Source organism: Mobula hypostoma, chromosome 22 (assembly GCF_963921235.1).
Source record: "Mobula hypostoma chromosome 22, sMobHyp1.1, whole genome shotgun sequence".
Lineage (NCBI taxonomy): Eukaryota > Metazoa > Chordata > Chondrichthyes > Myliobatiformes > Myliobatidae > Mobula > Mobula hypostoma.
Window position 1 is genome coordinate 27,647,906 of NC_086118.1, and position 25,305 is coordinate 27,673,210.

Sequence of the window (25,305 nt, forward strand, 5' to 3'; positions counted from 1 at the left end):
GCAGGATTATTCTTATGACTATCCAGTTCTTGGCATTGATCTCCAAGCCCCTGCACCACTGTTTCCTGGTCACTCTTGGATATAGAGCATCTCTCCTCATCTCCTCACCAAGACCTTTGGTGCAACTTACTGAATCTATGCTGTCTCCAATGCTGCACCATTCAATAGTTTCATTTAATATCAGAGAAATGTAGGCAAGGTACCGTACAACCTGAAATTCTTGTTCTTCACAGACAGCCATGAAAACAGAAGAGCATCTCAAGGAATGAGAGACATTAAACCCCTCCCACCCCACTCCCTCCTTATTATGCACAAGCAGCAGCAAAGCAGCAACCCTCCCCCACCCCTGCTTACTTTCACAAAATGATATTCCCCAAGTTTATTTCCCAGCAGAATACTCATTGGCACTTCTAACCACATTGAACCTTCTCTTTAAAACTTACAGACCAGTTTTAACTGGTGCTAGATTCTATAATGGACTCGGATGAAGCGTTCAGTAGCTTTTGCACTAACACTCTGCTACATTCAATGTAAGAAGTAGTCTTCACAGTTAAATATTAAATTTAGCCTTCTGTGCACTAACTGAGCGTAACTGAATGCAAGACCACATACGAAATGTATACTATTAGGAAGTTAAAGAAGCACATGCAGATAATAAAGAACACAGTAAAAATGCAGACATATGCTGGCAGAACTATTACTTGTTGGCAATATGTTTGTCAAACAGAAGGATCATTTGTGATCAATGTCATATGTTAAATTTTACTTGCTTATAACTATTTGCCTTCTCACAATAAAAATACTTTGTCCAGGGCACTGGCCCTGTAATGTTATTTCCCATCAGTCAGCATTGGGACACATATAAAGTGCAATAAATACTGTCTGTTTATCATTTTGAAAAGAAGAAAAAAAGTATTAATCACACCCTTCCTGTGCTTTGTAGATATATCACAGAAATTAGGTTGTTGTAAATTGTTGTGATTTTTATTCCTCATGCAGAGTTCAGGAAACAATCCATGAGAAGATTCCTAAGTTTGATTTCTTGGTGAAAACACAATAAATGACCTGTGTATGGCACCAGCCAAGTCTGTGTTTGAAATTATACTGTATATCGCTTATAGTGCAGAAATTATTTAAAATAATTCCTTTAACCTCCAGCAACTTCACATTCTTTCCTTCTGTAAATCTTCTGTTATGTGGTTCTGTTAGACCATTTCCTTTTCACTTTCCCATTGTCACTGGCCTTCAGTGTGTCAATCCCATTCTTCATTGGGTGCCTCTTTCCATCCCTATCACCTCTCAACTTCTTATTTTTTTTCCTAGCAGTGTTTCTATATCACTTTGACATGTATAGCTTGATCTAAGCATTTTGTTTCTAATCCATGCCCTTCTTAAATCCAGATCAGTTCTCAGCTCTCACGCCTGCTTCTTTACGTCATGTAAATTCATCCCTTGTTGGTTAACCCATAATACTGCATAGAAATTTACTTTTAAACTTCAGTTCTGTTGACTACAATGGAAATGAATTTCAGAGGGGATGCACAACCTGATAATATCAATATACCACAGGTTCAGCACACCTAATCAAGAATAAATATCCAGGTAGTAATATTTAGTTGTGCATTATACATTCAGTTAGACTATGCAGAGAAAAACTAGCGTCTGCATTTGCTGTGCAATGTCCATTTATCCTTAAAGGAATTGTGTGATGTTGTACAAGATAGACTAGCTTATTTTGTTTTCATATTACCAAGATGCAGGAGTGCTTTGGTCTGTTTCATGGCAACACCTATGGGCCTTGACAATATACATTCCTTCTTTCTGCTTCCCTTGCCCTTATCACCTCGGTGACTTATCAGGAATTAGAATCAGTGTCAGTGGGAAGGCCTGGATCAGCAGGCTGTTTGGCAGTGTCTCACTGATCCCATTCAATCTTTACATATAACATCAATATATCATAATGTTTGTCTTCACACAATTTTCCCCCTGTATATATTCTGTGCTCCAAGACATGCTAAAAGAATTTCTAATCTAGCATACTGTCAGCATAAAATACTTTTTTTCTTAACAGTACTGGAACTTGCCTTTTGCAGTGGCTTTAATCTAATTAATTTCTTTTTGAACACAGAAAGCAGGTATTTTGTTACACAGCATGCTTATGTAAAGAGGTCTAAGTGCTGTTTGCTCTTTAATGACTACGAACAAGCGAGATACCTACAAGCTTCGGATATGGCAATATTACAGACCAGATTTTTCTGATCAGATTTGAAGCTATAAACAATCCAGGATTCTTGTTCGACAAATTCTTCCACATATCATCCCTGTGAAAGTGGCTTCCTTCACCATGGCTGACTGGGCCTTCAGCATCAGGAGGGAAAATCAGTGATCAGGTTTCAAGAGGTGATGCAGTCTCACGGTCAAAGCAAGATTTCTTCTTACTGATATTGGATGGTAGATTATTTTCTCTGCAACACAATAACATTATTCCAATGAATATCAACATGTACGAAATATATTGTTCCAATAACTGTTTTCTAATTCTCCTTTGTGAACTAAAAAGCCTTGTAACTAATTCTAAATGAATCACACAAGATTAACTTTGAGTGTGGTTAGGATGTGAATGAGGTGGATTGCATAGACACATCTGCGAGGAAAGTAGACGAGGGAGGAAGGGATATGCTGATGAAGAAGGGTAAAAGGAGAAACAAGTAGCACTATGTTGTTTGAATGGCAATTGTTTTGCTCAGTATTTGTTACAGAACTTTGTAACAATTGGTGATCCAAACCACCAATTTGAAAAGGTATCTCAGCAAATGATTCAAAGGGAATCAGAACCATCTCATTTCGGTCTCTATCTCCATCATGTTCAAAGTTCAAAGTAAATTCATTGTCATAGTGTCACCATATACAATTCATTTGAAATTCATTTTCTTGTGGGATACTCAACAAATCTTTAGAATAGTAACTATAACAGGATCAATGAAAGCAATAAATAATGAGAACAAGAGATAATGAGATAAAAAGTCCTTAAAGTGAGATCATTGGTTGTGAGAACATTTCAATGATGGGGCAACTGTGTGTAGTTACTCCCTTTTATTCAAGAACTTGGTGGTTGAGGAGTAGTAACTGTTCTTGAACCTGGTGGTGGGAGTCCTGAGGCTCTTGGACCTTCTACCTGATAGCAGCAGTGAGAAGAGATCATGACCTGGGTGGTGGAAATCTCTGATGATGGATACTGCTTTGCAATGACAGCGTTTCATGTAGATGTTCTCATTGGTATGGAGGGCTTTACCTGTGATGTACTGGGCTGAATCTACTAACTCTTATAGGATTTTCCGTTCAAAGGATTTGGTGTTTCCATACCAGGCTGAAAAAGTTATTTCTAGAATTAATATTAACTATCGGCAGATTTATACATCAATTAATTTTTAAAGCTTTGTTTAGGAAGAATTTAATTCCTAGATGATCCAAAATGGCCCTGTAAGTAGCACTAAAGCATCAAGGGCCAGTGGATATCTCCTAGAATGGGTCCTGAAGAAGGGTCTCAGCCCAATGCATTGACGGTTTATTCAAATGGCCTGACCTGTTGAGTTCCTCCAACACTTTGTTTGTGTTGTCCTAGAAATTACTTTTGGTTAAACATTTGTTGATAGTATTTAGATACAACGAAATTAAGATAATCTCTTACAAAGCTATAAATGGCACAACTTCTTGGCTTGAAATATTTCCAGATGACCGAAACAACTGTATTACTTTTTCTTGCCTATGTCTGTGTTTAGTACAAACCACAGTCTTTCAATTTACTTCTTGATGAAATAAATAATTCAAGAAAATAATTCACAAGTTTTTACATGGCTATTTTCATGCAGTTTTGCCTCACCTCACTGTTCGAGCTGGCAATGATATTAGTTGTAAATTATTTGAATTCATGGGCTCAATGATTTTAGTTTACAGTCAGAGGAATCCACTGCTCAGCGAAGGTTTTGTGAAGTTGAATAAGACCAGCATTAAAGCAATCTTCACAGTCATTGAAAACTTGATTGGCACTATTAATGACTGTTTTGAAACCCTTGCTACATAATTTAGATTCATAGAATCACAGAGTCATAGAAAAGTACATCGTGAAAACGGGATCTTCAGCTCATCTAGTCCATGTTCATTCATTTAAACTGCCAAATCCCATCAACCTGCATCCAGACCATACCCCTCCATTGCCCAGCCATTCACGTTCCTATCTAAACCTCTTAACATGGAAATCGATCTTACATGCATCACGTTCTGGCAACCCACTCCACACTCTCACGGTCCACTGATTGCAGAAGTTTCTCCCTTATCTTCCCCTTAAACATTTCACCTTTTACCCTTAACCCATGACTTCCAGTTGTAGTCCCACCCAATCTCAGTAGGAAAAGCCTACACTTAACGTGTCGATATCTCTCATAATTTTGTATACCTCTATCAAATTTCCCCTCAATCTTCTTCGTTCCAAGGAATAAAGTCCTAACCTATTCAATCTTTCCTTATAACTCAGGTCCTCCAGTCCAGGCAACATCCTTGTAAATTTTCACTGTACTCTTTCAACCTTATTTACATCTTTCCTGCAGGTCAATGACCAAAACTGCACCCAATACTTCAAATTAGGCCTCACCAACATCTTATACAACTTCAACATAACTTCCCATATCTTGTACTCAGTACTTTGATTTATGGAGGCCAATGTGCCATAAGCTTTCTGTATGACCCTATCTATCTGTGACACCACGTTCAATGATTTATGATCATATATTCCCAGATCCCTTTCTTCTACCACACTCCTCAGTTCACTGTGTAAGACATACCCAGGTTGATCATACCAAAGTGCAAATCCTCACAATTGTCTGCATAAAGTTCCATCTGCTATTTTTTAGACCATTTTTCAGCTGGTGCAGATCCCGCTGCAAGTTCTGATAGTCTTCCTTGCTGTCCACTGCACTCCCTATCTTGGAGTCATCTGCAAATTTGCTGATCCAGTTAACCACATTATCATCAGGATCATTATTACAGATGACAAACAACAACAGACCAGCACCGATCCCTGCAGCATGCAGGTCAGTCAGAAAGGCAACCAGCTACTACCAGTTTGGAGGAACAACACCTTATATTCCGTCTGGGTAGCCTCCAACCTGATGGCATGAACATTGACTTCTCTAACTTCTGTTAATACCCCACCTCCCCTTCATACCCATCTGTTATTTATTTATTATTATTATATATATTTTTTTCCTCTCTCTCTTTTTCTCCCTCCGTCCCCCCTCACTATACTCCTTACCCATCCTCTGGGCTTCCCCCCTCCCCCTTTCTTTCTCCCTAGGCCTCCCGTCCCAGGATCCTCTCATATCCCTTTTGCCTATCAACTTTCCAGCTCTTAGCTTCATCCCTCCTCCTCTTGTCTTCTATCATTTCAGATCTCCCCCTCCCTCTCCCAATTTCAAATCTCTTACTAGCTCTTCTTTCAGTTAGTCCTTACGAAGGGTCTCGGCCCGAAACGTCGACTGTACCTCTTCCCATAGATGCTGCCTGGTCTGCTGCGTTCAACAGCAATTTTTAAGTATGTAGCCTAGGTTAAATTGTATGTTCTACAGGGAGGGGTTGGTCCTTGAAGCTTCCAAAGTCTATGGTAGGAAGATACATATGGTAGCAGGTAGGAGGTTCTGCAAAGTTAATTCAGGGAGTTAGGTACTAAGTTAAAGGACAGGACCTCCAGGGTTGTGAACTCATGATTGCTACCCATGCCACATTCTAATGAGGTCAGAAATTGGAAGATCATACAGTTCAACAGGGTGGCTCAGGATGGTGTAGGAGGGAGGGCATAAGATTTTTGGATCATTTGGCTCTCTTTCAGGGAAGGTGTGACCTGTACAGAACAGACAGCTTGTACCTGAACTGGAGAAGAACAGATATCATAGCAAGAAGGCATGCTATGGGTGCTGCACGGGGGTGAGGGGTTAAATTGAAGTTGCAGCATCCTAGAACAAATAGTGAAGAGATTGTGGAGAGAAATGTTATTAAGACCTCAGACAAAGAGAGGAATCAAAAGGCTGAGTATGGTGGGACTAATGTTCTGTGTTGCAAATATTTAATGCAAGATGTACTGCAGGAAAGGCAGATGAGCTTAGGACATGGATCAACACATGGAATTGCACAAACGTAGTATTGTAGCCACTAATGAGACTTAGCTGCGGGAGGGACAGGACTAGCAGCTCAATTTTCTGGGGTTCCTTTATTTTAGATGCCACAGAGCAGGCGGGATTAAAGGGGAAGGGTATTGTTACTATTCAAAGAAAATGTCATGGCATTGCTTGGTCAGGACAGACTGAAGAACTCAGCTAGTGAGGCTTTATGGTTGGAACCGAGAAATAAGAAAAGTATGACCATGTTAATAGGGCTATAATTATAGACCCCCCCCAACAGTCCACAGGAATTAGAGGAATAAGTTTGTAGAGAGATTGCAGACTGTTGCAAGAAACATGTTGTTGTTGTTCGTCCTTCGTAGTCGAAGATGACCATGGCTTCAAAGTCAAATGGGAGATTGGTGGCTGTGGGTCCAGAGGTGACTGATGAGGCCGATCCCGGCCCTGAAGGCTCACCCACATGTGGGACACAAGTGAGTGGGTGCTGTCGTGGCAGTGGATGCTGCTCGGGCCTTGCGCACAGCACGCTTTCGTTGCGCCTCGATGATGCACCTGACTTCAGCTGCACGGGCTCCTGTGGTGATCTTGCTGCGCTAAGCTGGACGGTCGAGGGCAAGCGTCTCCCACGTGTTGATGTCGACACCCAGGCCTTTGAGGGACGCTTTGAGGCAGTCTTTGTAACGTTTCTTCTGCCCCCCGACTGAGCGCTTGCCCTGGCACAGTTCTCCGTACAACAGCTGCTTAGACAATCGGCTGTCTGGCATTCTGACCACATGTCCAGCCCACCTGGCTTGGGCTTTCAGCAGGAGGGTGTAGTCGGTGCAGAGCCCAGCTCATTCCAGGATTTCCGTGTCGGGGACTTTGTCCTGCCACCTGATGTGGAGGAGTCTGCGGAGACAGCTCAGGTGAAAGTGGTTGAGCTGTTTGGTGTGTCTGCTGTAGACAGTCCAGGTCTCGCTGGTGTAAAGGAGGGTGGTAAGGACCACTGCACAGTAGACCTTCAGCTTGGTGGTAAGGCATGAAACATAAGGTTGTTATTGTAGGTAATTTTAGCATCCACATATTGACTGGGACTCCCATACTGTTAAAGGACTCTATCAGATAGAGTTTGTGAAATGTGTTCAGGAAAGTTTGCTTCATTAGTACATGGAAGTCGCAATGAGAGAGTGTGCAATACCTCACCTGCTGTTAGGGGAGGATTCAGGGCAGGTGACAGAAGTTTGTGTAGGGGAACACTTTGCACCTAGTGATTATAATGCTATTCGTTTCAAAGTAAATATGGAAAAATATAGTTATGGTCTGTGTTTGGAGATTGTAATTGGAAAAAGGCCTGTTGAGATGGTATCAGAAAGGTTTTGGCAAGTGTGGACTGAGACAGGGTATTTTCTGGCAAAGAAGTTCTAGGCCTTCAAAAGTGAAATTTGGAGGGTACAGATCTTGTATGTGCCTGTCAGAATAAAAGGTAAAAATGACCGGTTTAGGGAACCTTGGCTTTCAAGTGATATTGAGGCACTCATTAAAAAAAGGTGGTTGCATTCCAGGTATAGACAGGCAGGAACAAATGAGGTACTTATGGAGTATAAGAAATGCAAGAGAACCCTTAAGAAAGAAAGAAGGAGGGCTAAAAACAAGACATGAGGTTGCCCTAGCAGACAAGTTAAAGGAGAATCCGAAGGGATTCTACAGATATGTTAAGTGCAAAAGGATTCCAAGGAGCAAAAATGGTCCTCTGGAAGATCAGAATGGTAATCTATGCACGGAGCCAAAAGAGATAGGGGAGATCTCATCACAAACAAGAGAAAATCTGCAGATGCAGGGAAGATTAAAGCTTCTTCAGGGTAGGCATCCCTGGAAGAGACTTCGCAGAACTGCTGAAGGTTTTCGGCCTGAAACATCGACTGTATTCTTTTCCTAGATGCTGCCTGGCCTGTTGAGTTCCTCCAGAATTTTGTGTGTGTTTTAGGGGACTTGGGAGATGGAAGTGAGGCAAGGCAGCAGCGAAGTCATGAACCCTATACAGATTACAGAGGAGGAGATGGTTGCTGTCTTGAGGTAAATTAGGGTGGATAAGTCCCCAGAAAGTGACAAGGTATTCCCTTGGACCCTGTGGGAGGCAAGTGTAGAAATTGCAGGAGCCCTAGCGGAGATATTTAAACCATCTTTTGTTTCAGATGAGGTACCATAGGATTGGATGATTGCTAATATTGTTCCCCTGTTTAAGAAAGGTTCTAAACACAAACCAGGAATTTATAAGCTGATGAACCTGACATCTGTAGTGGGAACGTTATCAGAAGGTATTCTAAGGGACTGGATATGTGACTTTTCGGGTAGACATGGACAGATTAGGGATAGTCAGCATGGATTTGTGCATGGTAGGTCATGTCTAACCAATTATACAGATTTTTTTGAGGAATTTACCAAGAAAGTTGATGAAGGCAAGGCAGTGGATGTTGTCTACATGGACCCTAGCAAGGCATTTGACAAGGTCCGCAAGGGTTGTTGTTCAAAAAGGTTCAGTCCCTTGGCATTCAAGATGAGACAATAAATTGGATTAGACATTGGCTTTGTGGGAGGAACCAGAGACTGGTAGTAGCTGCAACACACATAAAAATTGCTGGTGAACGCAGCAGGCCAGGCAGCATCTATAGGAAGAGGTACAGTCGACGTTTTGGGCTGAGACCCTTCATCGGGACTAACTGAAAGAAGAGATAGTAAGAGATCCCACTTTCACATCTCTTACTATCTTCTCTTTCAGTTAGTCCTGACGAAGGGTCTTGGACCGGCACGTTGACTGTACCTCTTCCTAGAGATGCTGCCCGGCCGGCTGCGTTCACCAGCAATTTTTAAGTGTGTTGCCTAGATTAAAGTGTATGTTCTATAGGGAGAGGTTGAAAAAAATCCTCTGGACTGTTGGAAATGAATGGGAAATTTACAAAATTGTGAGAGGTGTAGATGAAAAAACAGTGTCATTTTCCAGAGGTAGAAATATTGAATACTGTTCTTGAACCTGGTGGTGTAGGTCCGGAGGCTCCTGTACTTTCTTTCTGATGGCAGTGGTGAGAATGGAGCATGACCTGGGTGGTGGGGGTTCTTGATGATGGATGCTGCTTTCTTGCAACAGCACTTCATGTTGGTATAGACTGATTTGTTACCATCTTTGATTCAGCCGGTGACAGTGGTGTTGTCAGTAAACATAAATATGGAATTGGATCTGTGCTTAACTTCACAGCCATAATGTACTCAATGGTGGGGAGAACTTTTACATAATGGACTGGGCCATATCCATTACATTTTCCATTAAAGGGCATTGTGTTTCCATACTAAGCCGTGATGCAAACAATCACTAAATTCTCCACCACACAGCTGGCAGAATTTTGTCAGGTTTTAGATGTCATGCCGAATTTCTCATACTTCTAAGGAAGTAGAGGCGCTGCTGTGTTTTCCTCATAATTGCACTTCCGTGCTGGGCCCAGGACAGATCCTCTGAATTGATAACACAGAGGAAGTTAAAGTTGCTGATCCTCTCCACCACTGATCCCCTGATGCAGATTGGCTTATGGACCTCCAGTTTCCTCCTCCTAAAGTCAGTAATCTGCTCCTTGGTCTTGCTGGCATTAGTGAGAGGTTGTTACAGTCCGATAGCGCTCCTGCGCTGATAGAGACTGTGGAAGCACTGTTGTTGCCAATCCCAACTGACTGGAAAGATCCAATTGCACAAGGGGGTATTGAGGCCAAGGTCTTGAAGCTACTGATTAGTTCTGAGGGGATGATAGCGTTGAATGCCAAGCTGTAGTCAATGAAGAGCATCCTGACGTATGCTTCTTTGCTGTCCCGATATCCACGGATGAATGAAGAGCCAATGAACTGCCATCTACTCTGGATCTGTTGCACCGGCAGGGAAATTGAAGCAGATCCAAGTCGCTTCTCAGGTAGGAGTTGATATGTTTCATCGCCATCCTCTCAAAGCACTTCATCACAGTGAATATACTGTAAGTGCTACTGGGCAATAGTCATTGTGGCAAGTTACCATGTATAATTGAAGCCTACTTAAAGCAGGAGGGTACCTCAGATTGCCAAAGTGAGAGGTGAAAGATATCACTGAACACTCCAGCCAGTTGATCAGCACAGTTCTTAGTACTTGGCAAGGTACCCCATCTGGGCTGAATTCTTTCCATGGGATCACCCTCCAGAAGGATACTCTCTCATCGGCCTCCAAAACTGCAATCACAGGGTCATCAGGAGCTGTGGGATTTCGTGAAGATTTCTTCACGTTTTGGTTGTCAAAGCGAGCATAGAGGGCATTGAGATCATCTGGGAGTGAAACATTTTTGTCACCTATGTCATCTGGTTTCACAACAGCCCTGCTGAGCATCCCCCAGTTTGGTCCAGAATTGCCACTTCACACGTGAGATGGCTTTCTGGAAATCATACCTAGGCCTCTTTTACCTTAATTGGTCGCCAGACCTGAATGCCATTGATCTGGACCTCGGCAGATTGTGGATCTCTCAGCTGATCTAGAGCTTCTGGTCAGGAAAGGCAGAGTGATTTTGTGGAGGTACACTTGACAATGACAGCTTTAGTAAAGTCTGTAACATCTGTGGTGTATTCATTCAGATGCTCTGATGAGTCCATGAACACGGCCCAATCCAATGACTCGAAGCCATCCTGTAGCCGTTCCTCTGCCTCCTGCAACCATCTCTTTGCTGTTCTTATCTCCAGAGCCCTGCTCTTTAGCCTCTGCCTGAATGTAGGAAGTATAAGGACAGCCAAGTGACCAGATTTTCTGAAATGCAGTCTAGACATGGAGCAGTAAGTATCCCTAATCATAGTATAGCAGTGATGTAGTGTATAATCTCTGGTGCTACAGATTATATGCTGATGGTAATTGGGCAGAAATTTAATCTTCAGGATAAGCCTCCCATGAAGGACCTTATCAAACACCTTGTAAAATCCATTAAAACAACATCCAAAGCTATATCTTCATCCATCACTCTGATCACATCATCAAAAACTCAATGAACTTAACAAGACATGACATAAAGCTATGCAGGCTCTCCCAATGCTCATAAATCTGTCACAGCTACAGAATCTCCTGTATGTTCCCCTATCACTCTGCCTGACTTTATTACACTTCCCTGCTAGGCCTCAGAGCCTGACACAGTGTTACAGGCCTGGCTGCTGCTGCTGTGCGCTGGTAAGTCATCATCCCCTCTAGCAGTATCCAAGGGGAACCCTGCACTGACTGCTTGTTTGCCTTACTTCTCCTGGTGCTCACCCGTCGAATATCTGAAAGCCTGCAGGCTGGGCGTGCCCACCTCAGCTAAAGTTCCATCTGTCAGGTTGTCAGCCTCCCGGATGGTCCTCAGTACATCCAGCTCCAGCTCCAGCTTATTGATCTTGTCTGTTAGGACCTGAAGTTGGGTGCACTTTCCACAATGTAATCATCAGGGAGAACGTTAGGCACCCTGAAATCCCACATCTTACAAGAGTAGCATTCCACTGCTCCAACTACCATCCTAAAATGAAACCCAAGAATTAAGAACTACCATGAATCAAGAATTAGGGACTTACAGATAACAAAAAGAAGCCGACCTGCCTTCTCACTGAAACCTTTGAGTTTCACTCTCACTTCTTAGTTACTTACCCAGTCCCTTCTCACCTCACTCACTATACCTTTGGCTCTAACTTCTCAAACCTAGGTTCTACAATCAAAAACAAGTGATAACAAATGAGTCAAAAGCACCCTTAGTCCCTGCCTGTGCTTGCTGGAGCCTGCTAAGTCAAAGCCTCCTATTCTAACACTGGCCCACTCCAACAATGTCAAACAATAGTTTGATGCATCCTTATAAACCTAAGATGTGTCATTTTCTTAGAAGGATAGATGGAACATTCCGTACTTCCAGTCTACGTAGGTCACTCGGTCTCCTTTTGTTCATTGTTTGTTGAATGAATTGCCACCACCACTTCCTGTTGTCAAACAATTCTCTTAAGCTTCATCATCTTCACTGCCAATTTCCATCCTGTTCTCATTCACCTTGTCAGTCTAAAATTCATTATCTCCATTTTAGGGGAAAGGTTAGAACATACAAAAATAGATGCAGAATTAGGGCATTTGGCCCCTCACAACTGCTCCATAATTCAATAAGATCACCTCTGATCTTTTACTTCAGTGTTGCTTTCCTGCACTAACTCCCTAGCCCTTTGATCTCTGTCTTAAATATGTCTTGTCTGGCACTTAATTGAAGTCTGTCTGAGTGGTCAAATAAACCACATCTATTCACTCTTCTTATCTACTCTCTTAGTTACAATTTCCAAACTCTGACAAATATGTCATACATATTTCCCTTACACAAACCTATACTGACTTTGTTCATTCCTTTTATTAATTTAAGTGCACTGATACAGATTTGTTAATTATAAATTCTAGCATTTTCCCTACTGCTCTACAACATCCCATTTTCCCTCTTCCTCTATTCTTAATTAGCACGCAGTAGTTTTTGCACCCTCCAATCTATGCAAAACACTCCCAAATCTGTGAAATGTCAGCAAATACAACTGCCATCTCTTCTTGGTGTGCAGGTCATCAGATCTGACTATTTATAGGCTTTCAATCTATTACATTCTCTAACATTACTTCTTGAGCCATTAGTATATTCTTTAGCTCTTCATTCTATCTATTGTTCTCCACATTTTCTGGATGAATGCTTGTTTAATTTCTCTGTCATTCTTCCCTTTCCCTATATATTATGTTTCTCCATTCTCAGTTTGCAAGGGATTCTCCTTTCGCTAATAGTTATTTTTTACATATTTAAGTATGCTTTGCAGTCTTCTTAATGTTTCTTGCTAGATAGCTTATTTTTAAATTTGATTTTCCCTCAACTTCTTGATGGTGCTTTGCTGCATTCTGAAATTTTCTTAATCCTTGGGCTTACTACTTTTTTTTGTGTTTCATTTTAGAGTTTTTATTTGCTTGATACTCTCTTTATTTTCTCTTGCTACTGGATGGACCACTTCTTTTATTCTATAAAGGAATATATATTTAGTATGAATTATTGTATTAATAATTTGAGTATTAGTCTTGCCTTTTAATGTAGTTTCTCAATCTACTACAATCAAGTTACACAACATACTATATAGTGGCCATTGATTAGATTTTAGATTCTGTTTTGGAATTAACTAAATCACTTTCAATCTTTATACACAAATTCTTCCACATTATAATCACTTTTTTCTTAATGTCTTTTAAGATACACAATATTAATTAATCCTTTATCATTATACAATTTAACAAATAGCCTGATCTCTTGATTCTTCGTCAAAAATACTGATTCTGAAGTACGTTCCATAAATTTGTTTTCTGCGTGATTACTGTTAATTTACCCACTCTATACATAGGTTAAGAGAACTCACAATATTACTTTCACTTTTCTTACATATATGCTTAACTTATTTGTTTATTATACCTAGCACAGCAACCCAAGTTCAATCTTGACTTCGCCTTCTGTCCAAGTTTATGACTGCATGAGTTTCCTCCATCTGTTCTAATTTACCTTCCACAATGCAAAAATATACGGTAGGTAAGTTAAGCGGCCACTATTATTTGTCCCTTAATAGTAGCACCTGGAGAGAGTAGAAGGGATTATGGGGAGACCAGGACATGGTGGAAAATTAGTTGAGAAATTGGCCAACGTAAACCTTATGGGCAGAAATTGATTTGAAGGGCTGAAATGGCTCACTTCAAAGTTGTAAGGAATATGATGTGAACTACTGTATGCCACACATTACCGCTATTGTCTAAGTGCTTACGTACAGCTCTCTCCATTATTTTATACCCCATGTATTTTTTAGCTTCAATCAAACTGATTGTGCTCCATTTTTTCCTTTGTACTGTTTTCTATATATCCTTGAATATGGGGATGTATAAGTAACAATATAAAACTACTTCTCAGTTTCCATTTTCCACATCTCTTCTAAAATATTTAATTCATAAAATTGGTTATTTTGCAACCATGTTTCCATAACAGTTGTTGGATTGTACAAGTTATTTCTATGTGTGCTATTAATTAATTTATTTTGTCTTTCTACCTGCTCTGTCTTGATCTCTTATTTTGTGTACTCCATTCTTGTATATCCATTCTGCTTTCGTTCACACAGGCTGCAAGATGGGTCAATCTGTTGGACAAGTGCAATGAATCTTCCAGCCAACTTCTGGTTTTCCATGATGGGTTGATTTGTAGTTATTCCTTACTGTCCCTCTGGACTGACTAGTTCTGCAATACTTAATCTAAAAGGTGTTGCAGCCACCTGGAATTAAGTATGCAGATAATCACTGTCTCCATGATACTATGCAATGCTGACATCTTGAATTCAATCTCCAGTCTGAGCTGAAGTTCCCCATGCTGCAGAGATTTACTACAAATGTCATTGCCATAGATGAGCATGGTTTTCTTTAGCCCCAAACAACCGCAGCAGCCACACATCATCTGCTCTGCCATGTCTGTTCAACTGTAATTGATGCAAAATGGCTTGGCATGTCAAGAAACTTGAGAGTTGTGGACAGAGCTCAGTACATCATGGGAACTATCCTCCCCTCCCTATGTCCAGCATAATCAACGACCCTAGCCACCCTGAATATTTTTTCTTCTCCTCTCTCCCACGAAGAAGGAGAAACATAAGCCTAAAAGCATGTACCACCAGGCTCAAGGATTGTTTCTATCCCGCTATTATAAGATACTTGAATGGACCTCTTGTATGATAAGATGGACTCTTGGCCTCACAATCTACCTCATTATAAAACCATAAGACCATAAGGTATAGAAGCCGAATTAAACCATCTGGCCCATCGAGTCTGCTCTGCCATTCAATCATGGCTGATCCCTTTTTCCCCTCTTCAGCCCTGGGCTTCTCCTCATAACCCTTGATGTCGTGTCCAAGCAACAGCCTATCAATCTCTGCCTTAAGTACACCCAATGTCCTGGCCTCCAGAGCTACCTGTGGTAACAAATTCTGCAAATTCACCACCCTCTGGCTAAAAAGGTTTCTCCACATCTCTCTTTTAACTGGATGTCCCTCTATCCTGAAGCCGTGCCCTCTTGTCCTAGACTCCCCACCCATGGGAAACATCCTTTCAACATTCAAGTGGTTTCAGTGAGATCCCCCTCATCCTGCTAAATTCCAACAAGTACAGGCCCAGAGCCATCAAGTATTCTGTGTATGATAACCCTTTCATTCCCAGAATCATCCTTGTGAACCTCCTTGGAAACCTCTCGAAGTCTAGCACGTCTTTTCTTAGATAAGGAGCCCAAAGCTGTTCACAATACTCAAGGTGAGGCTTCACCAGTGCCTTATAAAGCCTTACAGTTCATGATCTTATAGTTCATCATTTACCTACACTGCAATTTTATGGTGGATTTTACACTTTATACTGCATTGTTATCATTTTACCTTATTCTAGCTCAATGCTCTGTGTCATGTTTTGCTCTGCATGATCAATATGCAAGACAAACTTTTCACTATATTTTTGTACATTTGACAATAATAAACAAATATTAATAATGCCAAAACAAGTAGGGCTGAGCCTTTTCTTGACCTATTGTCTTTCATTATCCAATATGACCGACTTCAACCAGTTCCACATGACAGGCTACATGTTTATCACTTTATACAACTTCTTCACTTTTGCAAGTAAAAACTACAAAATTAATAAAATCTAGTAAATAAATTAAATAAAACAAATAAATATCTTAAATTAAATCACCCCTCTTACTCTATGATGCTTATCTTTAGTAGACTGCACTCACTGGCACTGTAAATATGCTGTGCCTTAGCAAATTCCACAGACTGATATCCCAAATGTTCAGATGTTGCAAAAGAATTCCATTTACTCTGAAAATGTAACCATGACCACTTTAGTTTACTATCCTATTTCTACTTTAACCCATCTTTGTCCTCTTACTTTGAAGCAGTAAGGTTAAGAAACTCCATTTTATCTCCTGATTAGGCACATTACAGCCTTTTCGACAGCAAAGAATCGAAATTTTTACTTCAAATTTCTGGCGTTTATTCTTTTTTCTCACCTCTTCCAGTAATCTGAGATTTCATTTGTCTCTTTAAATTTAATCTTCCTGCAGATATACATTATATGATTTACCAGCTTCTTTCAGCGGAATCCACTTCCATGTTTGTTATTCCATCTCTCCTACCGTCTCTCTGTCCATTTTTGCTTATTCTATATCCACCCTGCTAACACTCACCGTCACCTCTGCCCTAACTTCCCCCCATTCTTTTCTGCAACTCAAAACATTTTTTGTCTGTTAAGTTTTCTTTGATTTAAGGTCATTAATTGGAAGCATTTCCCCACCACAAATGCTGAATATTTCTGGTAGTTTTGCTTCATTTCACTACTTGAATTAAAGCTAAATCTCATAACCACAAATCCTGATTTGCAAGGATAAACAATAGGCCCCTAAAAGAGCAATTAATTTAAAATACAGTTATTCACTCCCTGCATATTTTCATAATGCATGAAGACACACTGATCACAAACTATTACAAATCATAATAAAATTACCCTTATTCACTCTATCAGCACTCATTTTCCAAGACAATACTTATATGGGTTGGCCTTCTTCCCCCCATTTTCATGAAAATAAATATTTTGAAAAGACAGAGACCTTTTTGTCATGACCTTTCAACTACTTTACAGAAGGATGGTGTTCTATAAGAGAGGTGACTTTACTAAAATAGAGACCATTAGATTCTAATGCAAATTACCTTTTATTATCCTATCACTTCGGAACTATCTTGTCAGATCTTCTCAATTAAACAAGTGTTCATCTCTTCAAATTTCATTTATCATTTATTTGTTGCATTTGCCTCTCAATTATGTACATATCTGACTTGAAATATGAGTTAATGTTGCTGATAAATAGAATCTCTCAAAATTCATCATAAAAAAACAAATATTGCCTTTGATTCTTAATCTTATTCTGACATTCACACATTCCCAATGGTCTGCATTTCTGCTGTTAATTTAATTATTTGATTTTATTACAATACACCAGATGGACTTACAGTTGGCATGCACCAGTGACTAATAGTATATTGAGATCAAATTTTGAAAACAATTAAAAATGCACAGTAAAATACAAATTAAAACCATTGTCCCATTTATTTACACAGTCTCAATCTTCTACTCAGTAAGTATGAACCTGTAATTGTCATGGTCCGGTCCGTGAAGTCCGTATTCAGGTTCACAGTCCGGTCCATCGACCCTCACTCCAGGTTTTCCTGTCTACCCTGTTTCTGTTCTTGTTGAGCTCTAATTGAGGCAGCTGATGCTCGTTGGGGCTGGCTGCATAAATACCTTCAAAGACCAGGGCGTGTGTGCTGGATTGTTCTTGTCCTTACTCCTTATATCCCTTCCTCTGCCTTCTGCTTCCTCGCCTGAAGCCCTGCCTTGTCTTGCCAGTAACTCTTGCCTCGCCTGAAGTTCTCATCTCGACTTGCTTTGCCAGAAGCCTTGCCTTGTCTTGCCGGTAACTCTCGCCTCACCTGAAGTTCTCTTCTCGCCTTGCATTGCCTGAAGCCTTGCCTAGTCTTGCTGGTAACTCTCGCCTCGTCTCGCCTGCAGTCTTGTCCTGGAGCCACCCTGTAGCTAGCTCCCTTCCTGTCCTTTGCCTCTGCCCAGGTAAGCCAGGCCGTCTTGCCGTTACCTGCGGTTGGTTCTGTCCCTTCCTGTCCCTTGCCTCCATCGGGTAAGCCAGGTCATATTGCCGATACCTGCAGTTGGTTCTGTCCCTTCCTGTCCATTGCCTCTGTCGGGTGGTGATCCGCGCCCTGCCCGGGAGTACTGCGCCCTGTCCAGGAGGAGCCTCTAGCCTCAAGCCTGAAGACTCCAGCTTCCTGCCTCCTGCCAAGCCTCACCTCAAGTCTCTAGCCTCTAGCCTCAAGCCTGAAGAGTCCAGCCTCCTGCCTCCTGCCAAGCCTCGCCTCAAGTCTCCAGCCTCTAGCCTCAAGCCTGAAGACTCCAGCCTCCTGCCTCCTGCCAAGCCTCGCCTCAAGTCTCCAGCCTCTAGCCTCAAGCGTGAAGACTCCAGCCTCCTGCGACCTGCCAAGCCTCGCCTCGTCTCCAACCTCTAGCCTCCTGCCAAGCCTCGCCTCAAGTCTCTAGCCTCAAGCCTGAAGACTCCAGCCTCCTGCCTCCTGCCAAGCCTCGCCTCAAGTCTCCAGCCTCTAGCCTCCTGCCAAGCCTCGCCTCAAGTCTCTAGCCCCAAGCCTGAAGACTCCAGCCTCCTGCCTCCTGCCAAGCCTCGCCTCAAGTCTCTAGCCTTTAGCCTCAAACCTGCAGTCTCCAGCCTCCTGCCAAGCCTCGCCTCGAGTCTCTAGTCTCTAGCCTCAAGCCTGAAGACTCCAACTTCCTGCCTCCTGCCAAGCCTCGCCTCATCTCTAGCCTCAAGTCTGAAGACTCCAGCCTCCTGCCTCCTGCCAAGCCTCGCCTCTAGTCTCTAGCCTCAAGCCTGAAGACTCCAGCTTTGTCCTGCCTGCCAGCCAAGCCTCGTCCTTGCCTAGTTCTGGAGTCCGAGCCAGAGGCAAGACCCAGGTACTGGGTCCTTGTCCGGTCTCTGGCTCGGAGTCCAAGCCCGGGCTCCTAGCTCTCTTGTCCAGTCCTGTTCTGGGTTCCCGGTTTTCGTGTCCATGTCCTTGCCCTCACCCTGTATCCTAGTCCTGTCCCTAGTACTTCAGTGTCTGTGTCTTGCACTTGGGTCCGTTCCTAGCCCCTGCTGTATGACAGTAATAGAAGTAGTCCAGAACAACTGATAACCTTACTGACAGGACTAATTATAAGATGCAGCTATTGTTGTCAATATGAGCCATTTATTGCCCCTCCCTCAATATTTTTGAATTGAAGACACAGGTAAGAGTTAATCACATTGCTACAGGTTTGGAGCCATGTATGGAGCTGAACAACAATCCAATACTTTCTTGGAAGCTGTTGAGAAGAACATTCTTGTTTGTGATTCACAAACTCTCAGATTTAATTAATTGATTTTAAGTTTTCCAATGGCAACAGTTTGGTTTGAACTCATGACCCTCAGTCAATCACTCAGATGTCTGGCTGTCAGCCCCATGATTTAAACACCGTAGTACTTTACCCCTAGATTGTGTGATAAAACGCCATAAACAATTAGAAGATTGAGAGTGAGCCAAAATTGGAGAGTGGCCATTTCATGTATACTATGTCTTTATAACCTACAGTATGTAGTGAGAAGAAATAGCTGCTTAAAGATTGTCAAGTCATTTGGAGGAACAAAATCCAATTATACTAACAATGCATCAATAGATTTATGAACTGGATGAGTGCAGAAACAGAGCTGCAGTACCAGACCCTTAAACATATTCCACCATTTTAGTTAGACCATAACTGACCTGTATATCAGTTCCAATGACACGATTAGATAATCCTTAATACCTTTGCTGAATTAAAGTCTATCAATCTAGAATTTAGAATTCACTGATGTCCTGGCTGCACAAACTTTTGCTAGTGAGATTTCCAGATTTCCTTCAAACTTTTTGCCTCTTTGCACCAGGGATCCTGCTTTAATCCTGCCGTCTGTGTGAAATTTGCATGATCGCCGATCATTGTTAGATTTCCTCAGCAGGTCACTGGAAACTGCTTTTCATGTCTATGTGATTTTGGGCAAATGTGAATGATTTTGCATGAATAGTTTCTGACATCAAACATTAATTTGATGAGTATGCTAATGCTGATCTAGAATTTCACAGTTGCAGAACTATGGTCTCCCCAGTTTTCTTATGTCTGCTCCTCTTACAAAAATGGAATATTTCCAAAGTAGCAAATTAACCCCCAACCACATTACCCTTAATCATCAGAAGTGATTTAAGATTACTTGCCTGACTAATACATAGTTTGGGTTTAATTGTGGTGAGTAGAGATGAAATAGCAACACAGCCGTGGTCCAGACATGGACCAGAGATTTGAATTCTCTGATGAGACATAAACTTTACAATTTGACATAAATGTATGTAAGCAAGCTTAGATGATACAGCTTTCTACTGCTTCATTTTAGTGATTAGTTATTCACGTGAAAAACTGAGGCCCTAGTAGAAATCCTGAGGAGATATTACCAATCATATTTGGCCAACTTCGCAAAATACCTATTATCGCTAAACTCTGTCTCCTCTTAATATTTTCCATAACTAATCTAATAAATTGTCTCATGTCCTTTTTTTTACTCATAGTATTTTATATTGAAACTTAACTAAGGTCATTTTGATAGTCCATATAAATAACATCCATTAACTCTCCCTTATCTTTTGTGTTATTTAATTCCTCAAAAATGGTCAACTAGATTCCTTAGATATAAGTTATCTTCTACAAATTCATGGCAGCCATCTCTGGTCAACTGATTTTCCCCAAAATACTTATTGTGTAAGAAATTAATTACAAATCTCCTAAGCAGTCTGGCATAAAAAAAAATTACTTCATTCTGTCTCTAATTGCAGCAGAAGCAATGTAATAGGAGGAAATGATGTTTATTGTCCATTATTAAATAGTTGTCAATATTAAATAATTGTAAAATTTCACTGAAGAGTAAAACTGACCATATATCTTCTTTACCTACACCTAATATGGAAAACCAAAAATTGATATTAACATACAGTACAAGAAAACCCTTGCCTGATTAGGTTCAATGGACTTCTGTTCCAATTTAGTTTCAAATTTTCTTATTTATTCAAGCATTATTAAAGGAAAAAAAAATCGGTCTTTTGGATATTTCAATGCATATTGGTTGAAAAGATTTTGATGTCTTTGTAGTAGAATTTATGGACCTATACAATGAACTCGCTAGGTATTAGGAATAAAAAACGTTTCCAACAGGTGGGCAAATAATTTGCTATATTTCCATCCTTACAACAGTAAAGTTGCTCATTGATGTAATTAACTAAAATTATTTTCAATGTTTCATTTATGATCTATCACCGATAGACTTACCACTTCAAATTTTGTCTTCTAAGTATCACTGTACTCAATAATAGGTAAATCTTAAATATTTTCCCCTGTACTATTCTGAATTATTTTAATAGAGTTTTGTTGATTGTGTTCTACTGTACCATTAGTTTTTTTTCCTCAATAAAACCTTTGATTACCTTGGTTAAACAAGAATAAAACCACGGTTCCTTACATGAGATTTTCAAATTTTCCTCTGTGCTGGGCATTAAATTTACTCTTCATCTATGTTTTTTCAAATAAAAGTCCAAAGACTGGTGTTTTATATTTAGGCTAAAAGTCTGTTAAGGGTTTCTTATAGTTGGAGAGAAAAACACCACACTAAAAGAAATTTTGTAGACTAAGAATGAGAGAAAAAATAAACAAAGGAATTAATCTTATTGAAGAATAGTTGAAACCCTTTCCTTTTAAATTGCCTATTCAGTTTAATCTTAATTTTGATGCATGAAAAACTGACTGCTGGAGTTTATAAGAAATAGATTAATTCATGCAGTAATAGTGTTGGGAGTCAATAATAACTGTAAGCACAAATTAGATTGCTGTTAATTAACCCAAGTCACTAATTTTTAATTACTGTTAATTAACCCAAGTCACTATATTTACTAATAGTTTTGCTGTATTTGGTGAGTTACTTGATTTGGGAAAGGTAGCCCTGAGATGAGATTTCTACAACTGATTATTTTTCCAGTAGTTTTGGCCATTTGTCATGTAGCCTGTTGATTTTAGTCTATATTTAGGTATATGTTGGATTCATGAAATAGGTAACAATACATCTTCTTTCCACAGTAACTTTACATACAGATCGATTTGTTCTGCAGTTTAACTACTCTTCTGGAATATGCAAAAATAGCGTGGAATTTATCTTGTTTTATAAAATCAAAGCAAAAATTATTATATTGTTTTACTGCTGAATTGAAAACTATTACTAATAACACAGCATTTCTGAATATTTATCAACATACTGTTTGGACTCTCGTGTACTTTTGGATACTCCACGTAATTACAATTCAATTTCATAAACCTAGTATTATTCTTGTTGCTTATTCACCTCAGTCAGTTGTTGGTGAATAAACAATTGACAAACCTTACTAAATAGCTCCAGATTGTTTTAAAAGATGCTAAAGGTAAGTTGTTATTTTAAGTTTACTTGGTTTGTTCACCTGTTTAATTGTTGTTGCATTCATTCAAATTGTCTACGCTTGGTGTTATAATAGCTCATATGAAGCTAGATAAATCAATTTACTAATGCATATTGTTCTAAAAAACTCAAATTACTAAAAATTTTGGATTTATACTGTATATGGGAATACTGCAGACATAAGAGATCATGCTAAATCTAGTGGAAAGACTCAATAGCTATGTGCTGGTCCATAAATTTATTAGGTTTATTAACTGATAGGTCCTAATTACACTAGTCCCCTAATTACCCATAGAATCATCCCAAATTCCAATGCTGAAATTGGTTATGATTTGATTTCCTACTATTTATGTATCCCCCAAAATTGGCATTTTTCACTTTTGGTCAGAGCTTATTGTTTTCTTAACTCTTTATGTTGGCATATATCAATTAAAAACTGAATGATCACAGCATTATGCTAATACTGAGTATTTTAATTATGTTTGAATTATTCTGAACCTTACCCACTCTCATTTACTGCAATTAAATTATTGCAACTTAAAAGTATTTTAGCCAAAGTTTTATTGACGTAAACATATTTATTCTGGAAATGAGAATTATACATTGTGTACTGGACGGCGATGGTCATATTCCCATATCGTGATTCCAAAGCTGTAATTTCATATTAAAGCTAGTTCGGGTCTGTACCTGTCCCAGCAATGGAATAGGGATTCCAAATTAGGAGCAAGCAAGTGAATTATGAACATACTTCCTTTCCCGTTAAAATAGCCTCGGGGGGAAATTGATTCCCACAGACTCAAATAGATTAAGTGGTCCTTCAGGAACAGTTAATCGAATGCATTGAACTGCAAAGTGTGCAATGTATATTTGAACGACTGCAGGACATGGTAGATATTGGTTGGAAGGAGAAGGGGTGCAGCGGGTGTCCGATCTCCGAGATGTAAGCCGCTCTTGCGCCCTTACCTAGATGCAGTTACTGTTTGATCCGGAAATCTGGCTGAGAGTCATGGATTCGGTGTTCTGCTGGCTGCTGGTGGAAAGCGAGCGGCGGCAAGAGCGCTGGAATCGATGGCTTCTCCCGTGAAAGGAGCCACTACTGCTGAAACTGCGATGCTGGTTGCCCAGGTACTCCTTATAGTTCTTGGTCAGCAGCGTGTAGAGGAATGGGTTGATGCAGCTGTTGCTATAGGTCAAGCAGGTCATCAGGTAATTGATGTGGCTCTTTGTCTTCTGCATCAGGGAGCGAGGGGGCTGATAGTGGCCGATCATTTGCCACACCCAGAAGGGCAAGAAGCAAGCCCAGAAGAGCAGGACGATGGCAAAGATCATGTAGAGGACCTTCTGGTTGGGCGAGCGCCTTGTTTGTTTGTCATTAAAAGTGGTCACCTGGGATACCCAGTAAGTCCTGGCTAACCGAATATACAAATACCCAATGATTATCCCGGGAGCCAGGATGCTAGTGGTGAACAAGACGCTAAGGTAGATCCCATAGGCATGCTTGCTCCAGGTGGAGGAGCAGATATTTTTGCCTCGGGTCCGCATCAGCCTGATGGTAATGATCATGGGCAGGGCCAGCAGCAAGGAGGCGAGCCAGATCACCACGGCAATGGCCTTCCTGTAACTTTTCGATCTCTTGACCGTGTCCAGGGGTTTCACCACGGCTAGGTAACGCTCCGTGCTCATCACAGTCAGCGTGAAAATGCTGGCATGCATGGTTAGAAAGTCAACACTGAACAGGATCCGGCAGCCAATGTCCCCGAAGTACCAACCTTTCAAGAAGTAAGTGGAGACGATGAAAGGGATGGTGGAGAGGTAGAGCAGGTCGGCCAGCGCCAGGTTGATGATGTAGATGTACATTGAGGCGGTCGACCTTATCGAGTGAAACATCACCACCAGCGTGTAGATGTTCCCTGTCACACCGACGATGAACATGAGGGATAGGACGGTCCCAATGGAACAGGTCACCACCAGCTCTTCCATTGAATCTGTTGCTGGCATTCGCTCCGTGGTTGACACGTTGGTGGAGTCGGTACTGTTGTTCCACTCGGGGGCACCGGGGCCGCTGGCCATCTCCGTAAAATTCAGCTCCACTGTAATCTCAGCGGTTACAAGAAATCACCTTAAACTCTTTTAAAGTTTCTTCTTTTGCGCAAAAAAGTTTATTTTTTTCTCTCGATAAAGCAACATTGGATAAACCTTCAGTCAGACGCAAAGCTTCCTGCAGACTGGTCGAGAACGGGGCTCATGGGTCCACGGAGACTTGGGGATGCTTCTCTGGGCTGCGTGATTCTTTGGCCGAGGACCAGTGAGTCAGTGCCAGCGCTGACCAGTGGAACGGGCACGGGTACCCGGTTGCCGGCTCCCACGGGCTGCCTGATGAGATTTCCCCCTTGCCCCAATGATCGCTTATTTATGTCGTTGATGACGCGGACTTTCGTTTCCCCTCTTTTTTTTTCAAACGCCAACTACCGGAGCGGTGCTTTTCATTTGTTACTTGCGTTCGCTGTTTCCAGTCAATAGTAATCGAGAAGAAGCGGCAACGTGTGTGTATGGGCGTACCGCACGCACATTGCAGCTCTGTCTATTCCGATAGGAGATTTAATAATGTGAAAAGCAGAAAGGAAATTCCAAGAAGCAAACTTGGAAATTCTTGCGTATCACTCAAACCTGTTAAAACATTTCCGATGCCTGATGTTACTTGTACCGCTGTTTTACCGTTATTTGGAGATAAATTCTTTGGATCATAATAAATAAAATTCTATGAAAGGAAATCGATATTCTGCCATCCTATGCAATACTACTTAATGCTCTTAATATATTAGGTCTTTCTTGGAGATTACGCTATTGTTAAAATGATCTAATACTCTGATGCTGTTCGGGATTATGATTGTGTTGGATAGATTACAACTATTCATGGAATACAATTGTTTCTCCAATACGGGCACCACTGGTCACATACAGTTATA

At 40.9% G+C, this 25,305-nt stretch overlaps 1 protein-coding gene across 1 annotated transcript; it reads right to left on the reverse strand.

Moving 5' to 3' along the window:
* Positions 1-987: 987 nt before the first annotated feature.
* LOC134336504 (urotensin-2 receptor) lies at positions 988-24,769 on the reverse strand. Its single transcript, XM_063030775.1, has 2 exons — positions 23,303-24,769; positions 988-2,465 (listed from the first exon to the last, which is right to left on the reverse strand). Exon 1 carries the CDS (start codon positions 24,407-24,409, stop codon positions 23,303-23,305), a length of 1,107 nt encoding a protein of 368 aa, XP_062886845.1. The 5' UTR covers positions 24,410-24,769; the 3' UTR covers positions 988-2,465.
* Between the last annotated feature and the right edge of the window lie 536 nt (positions 24,770-25,305).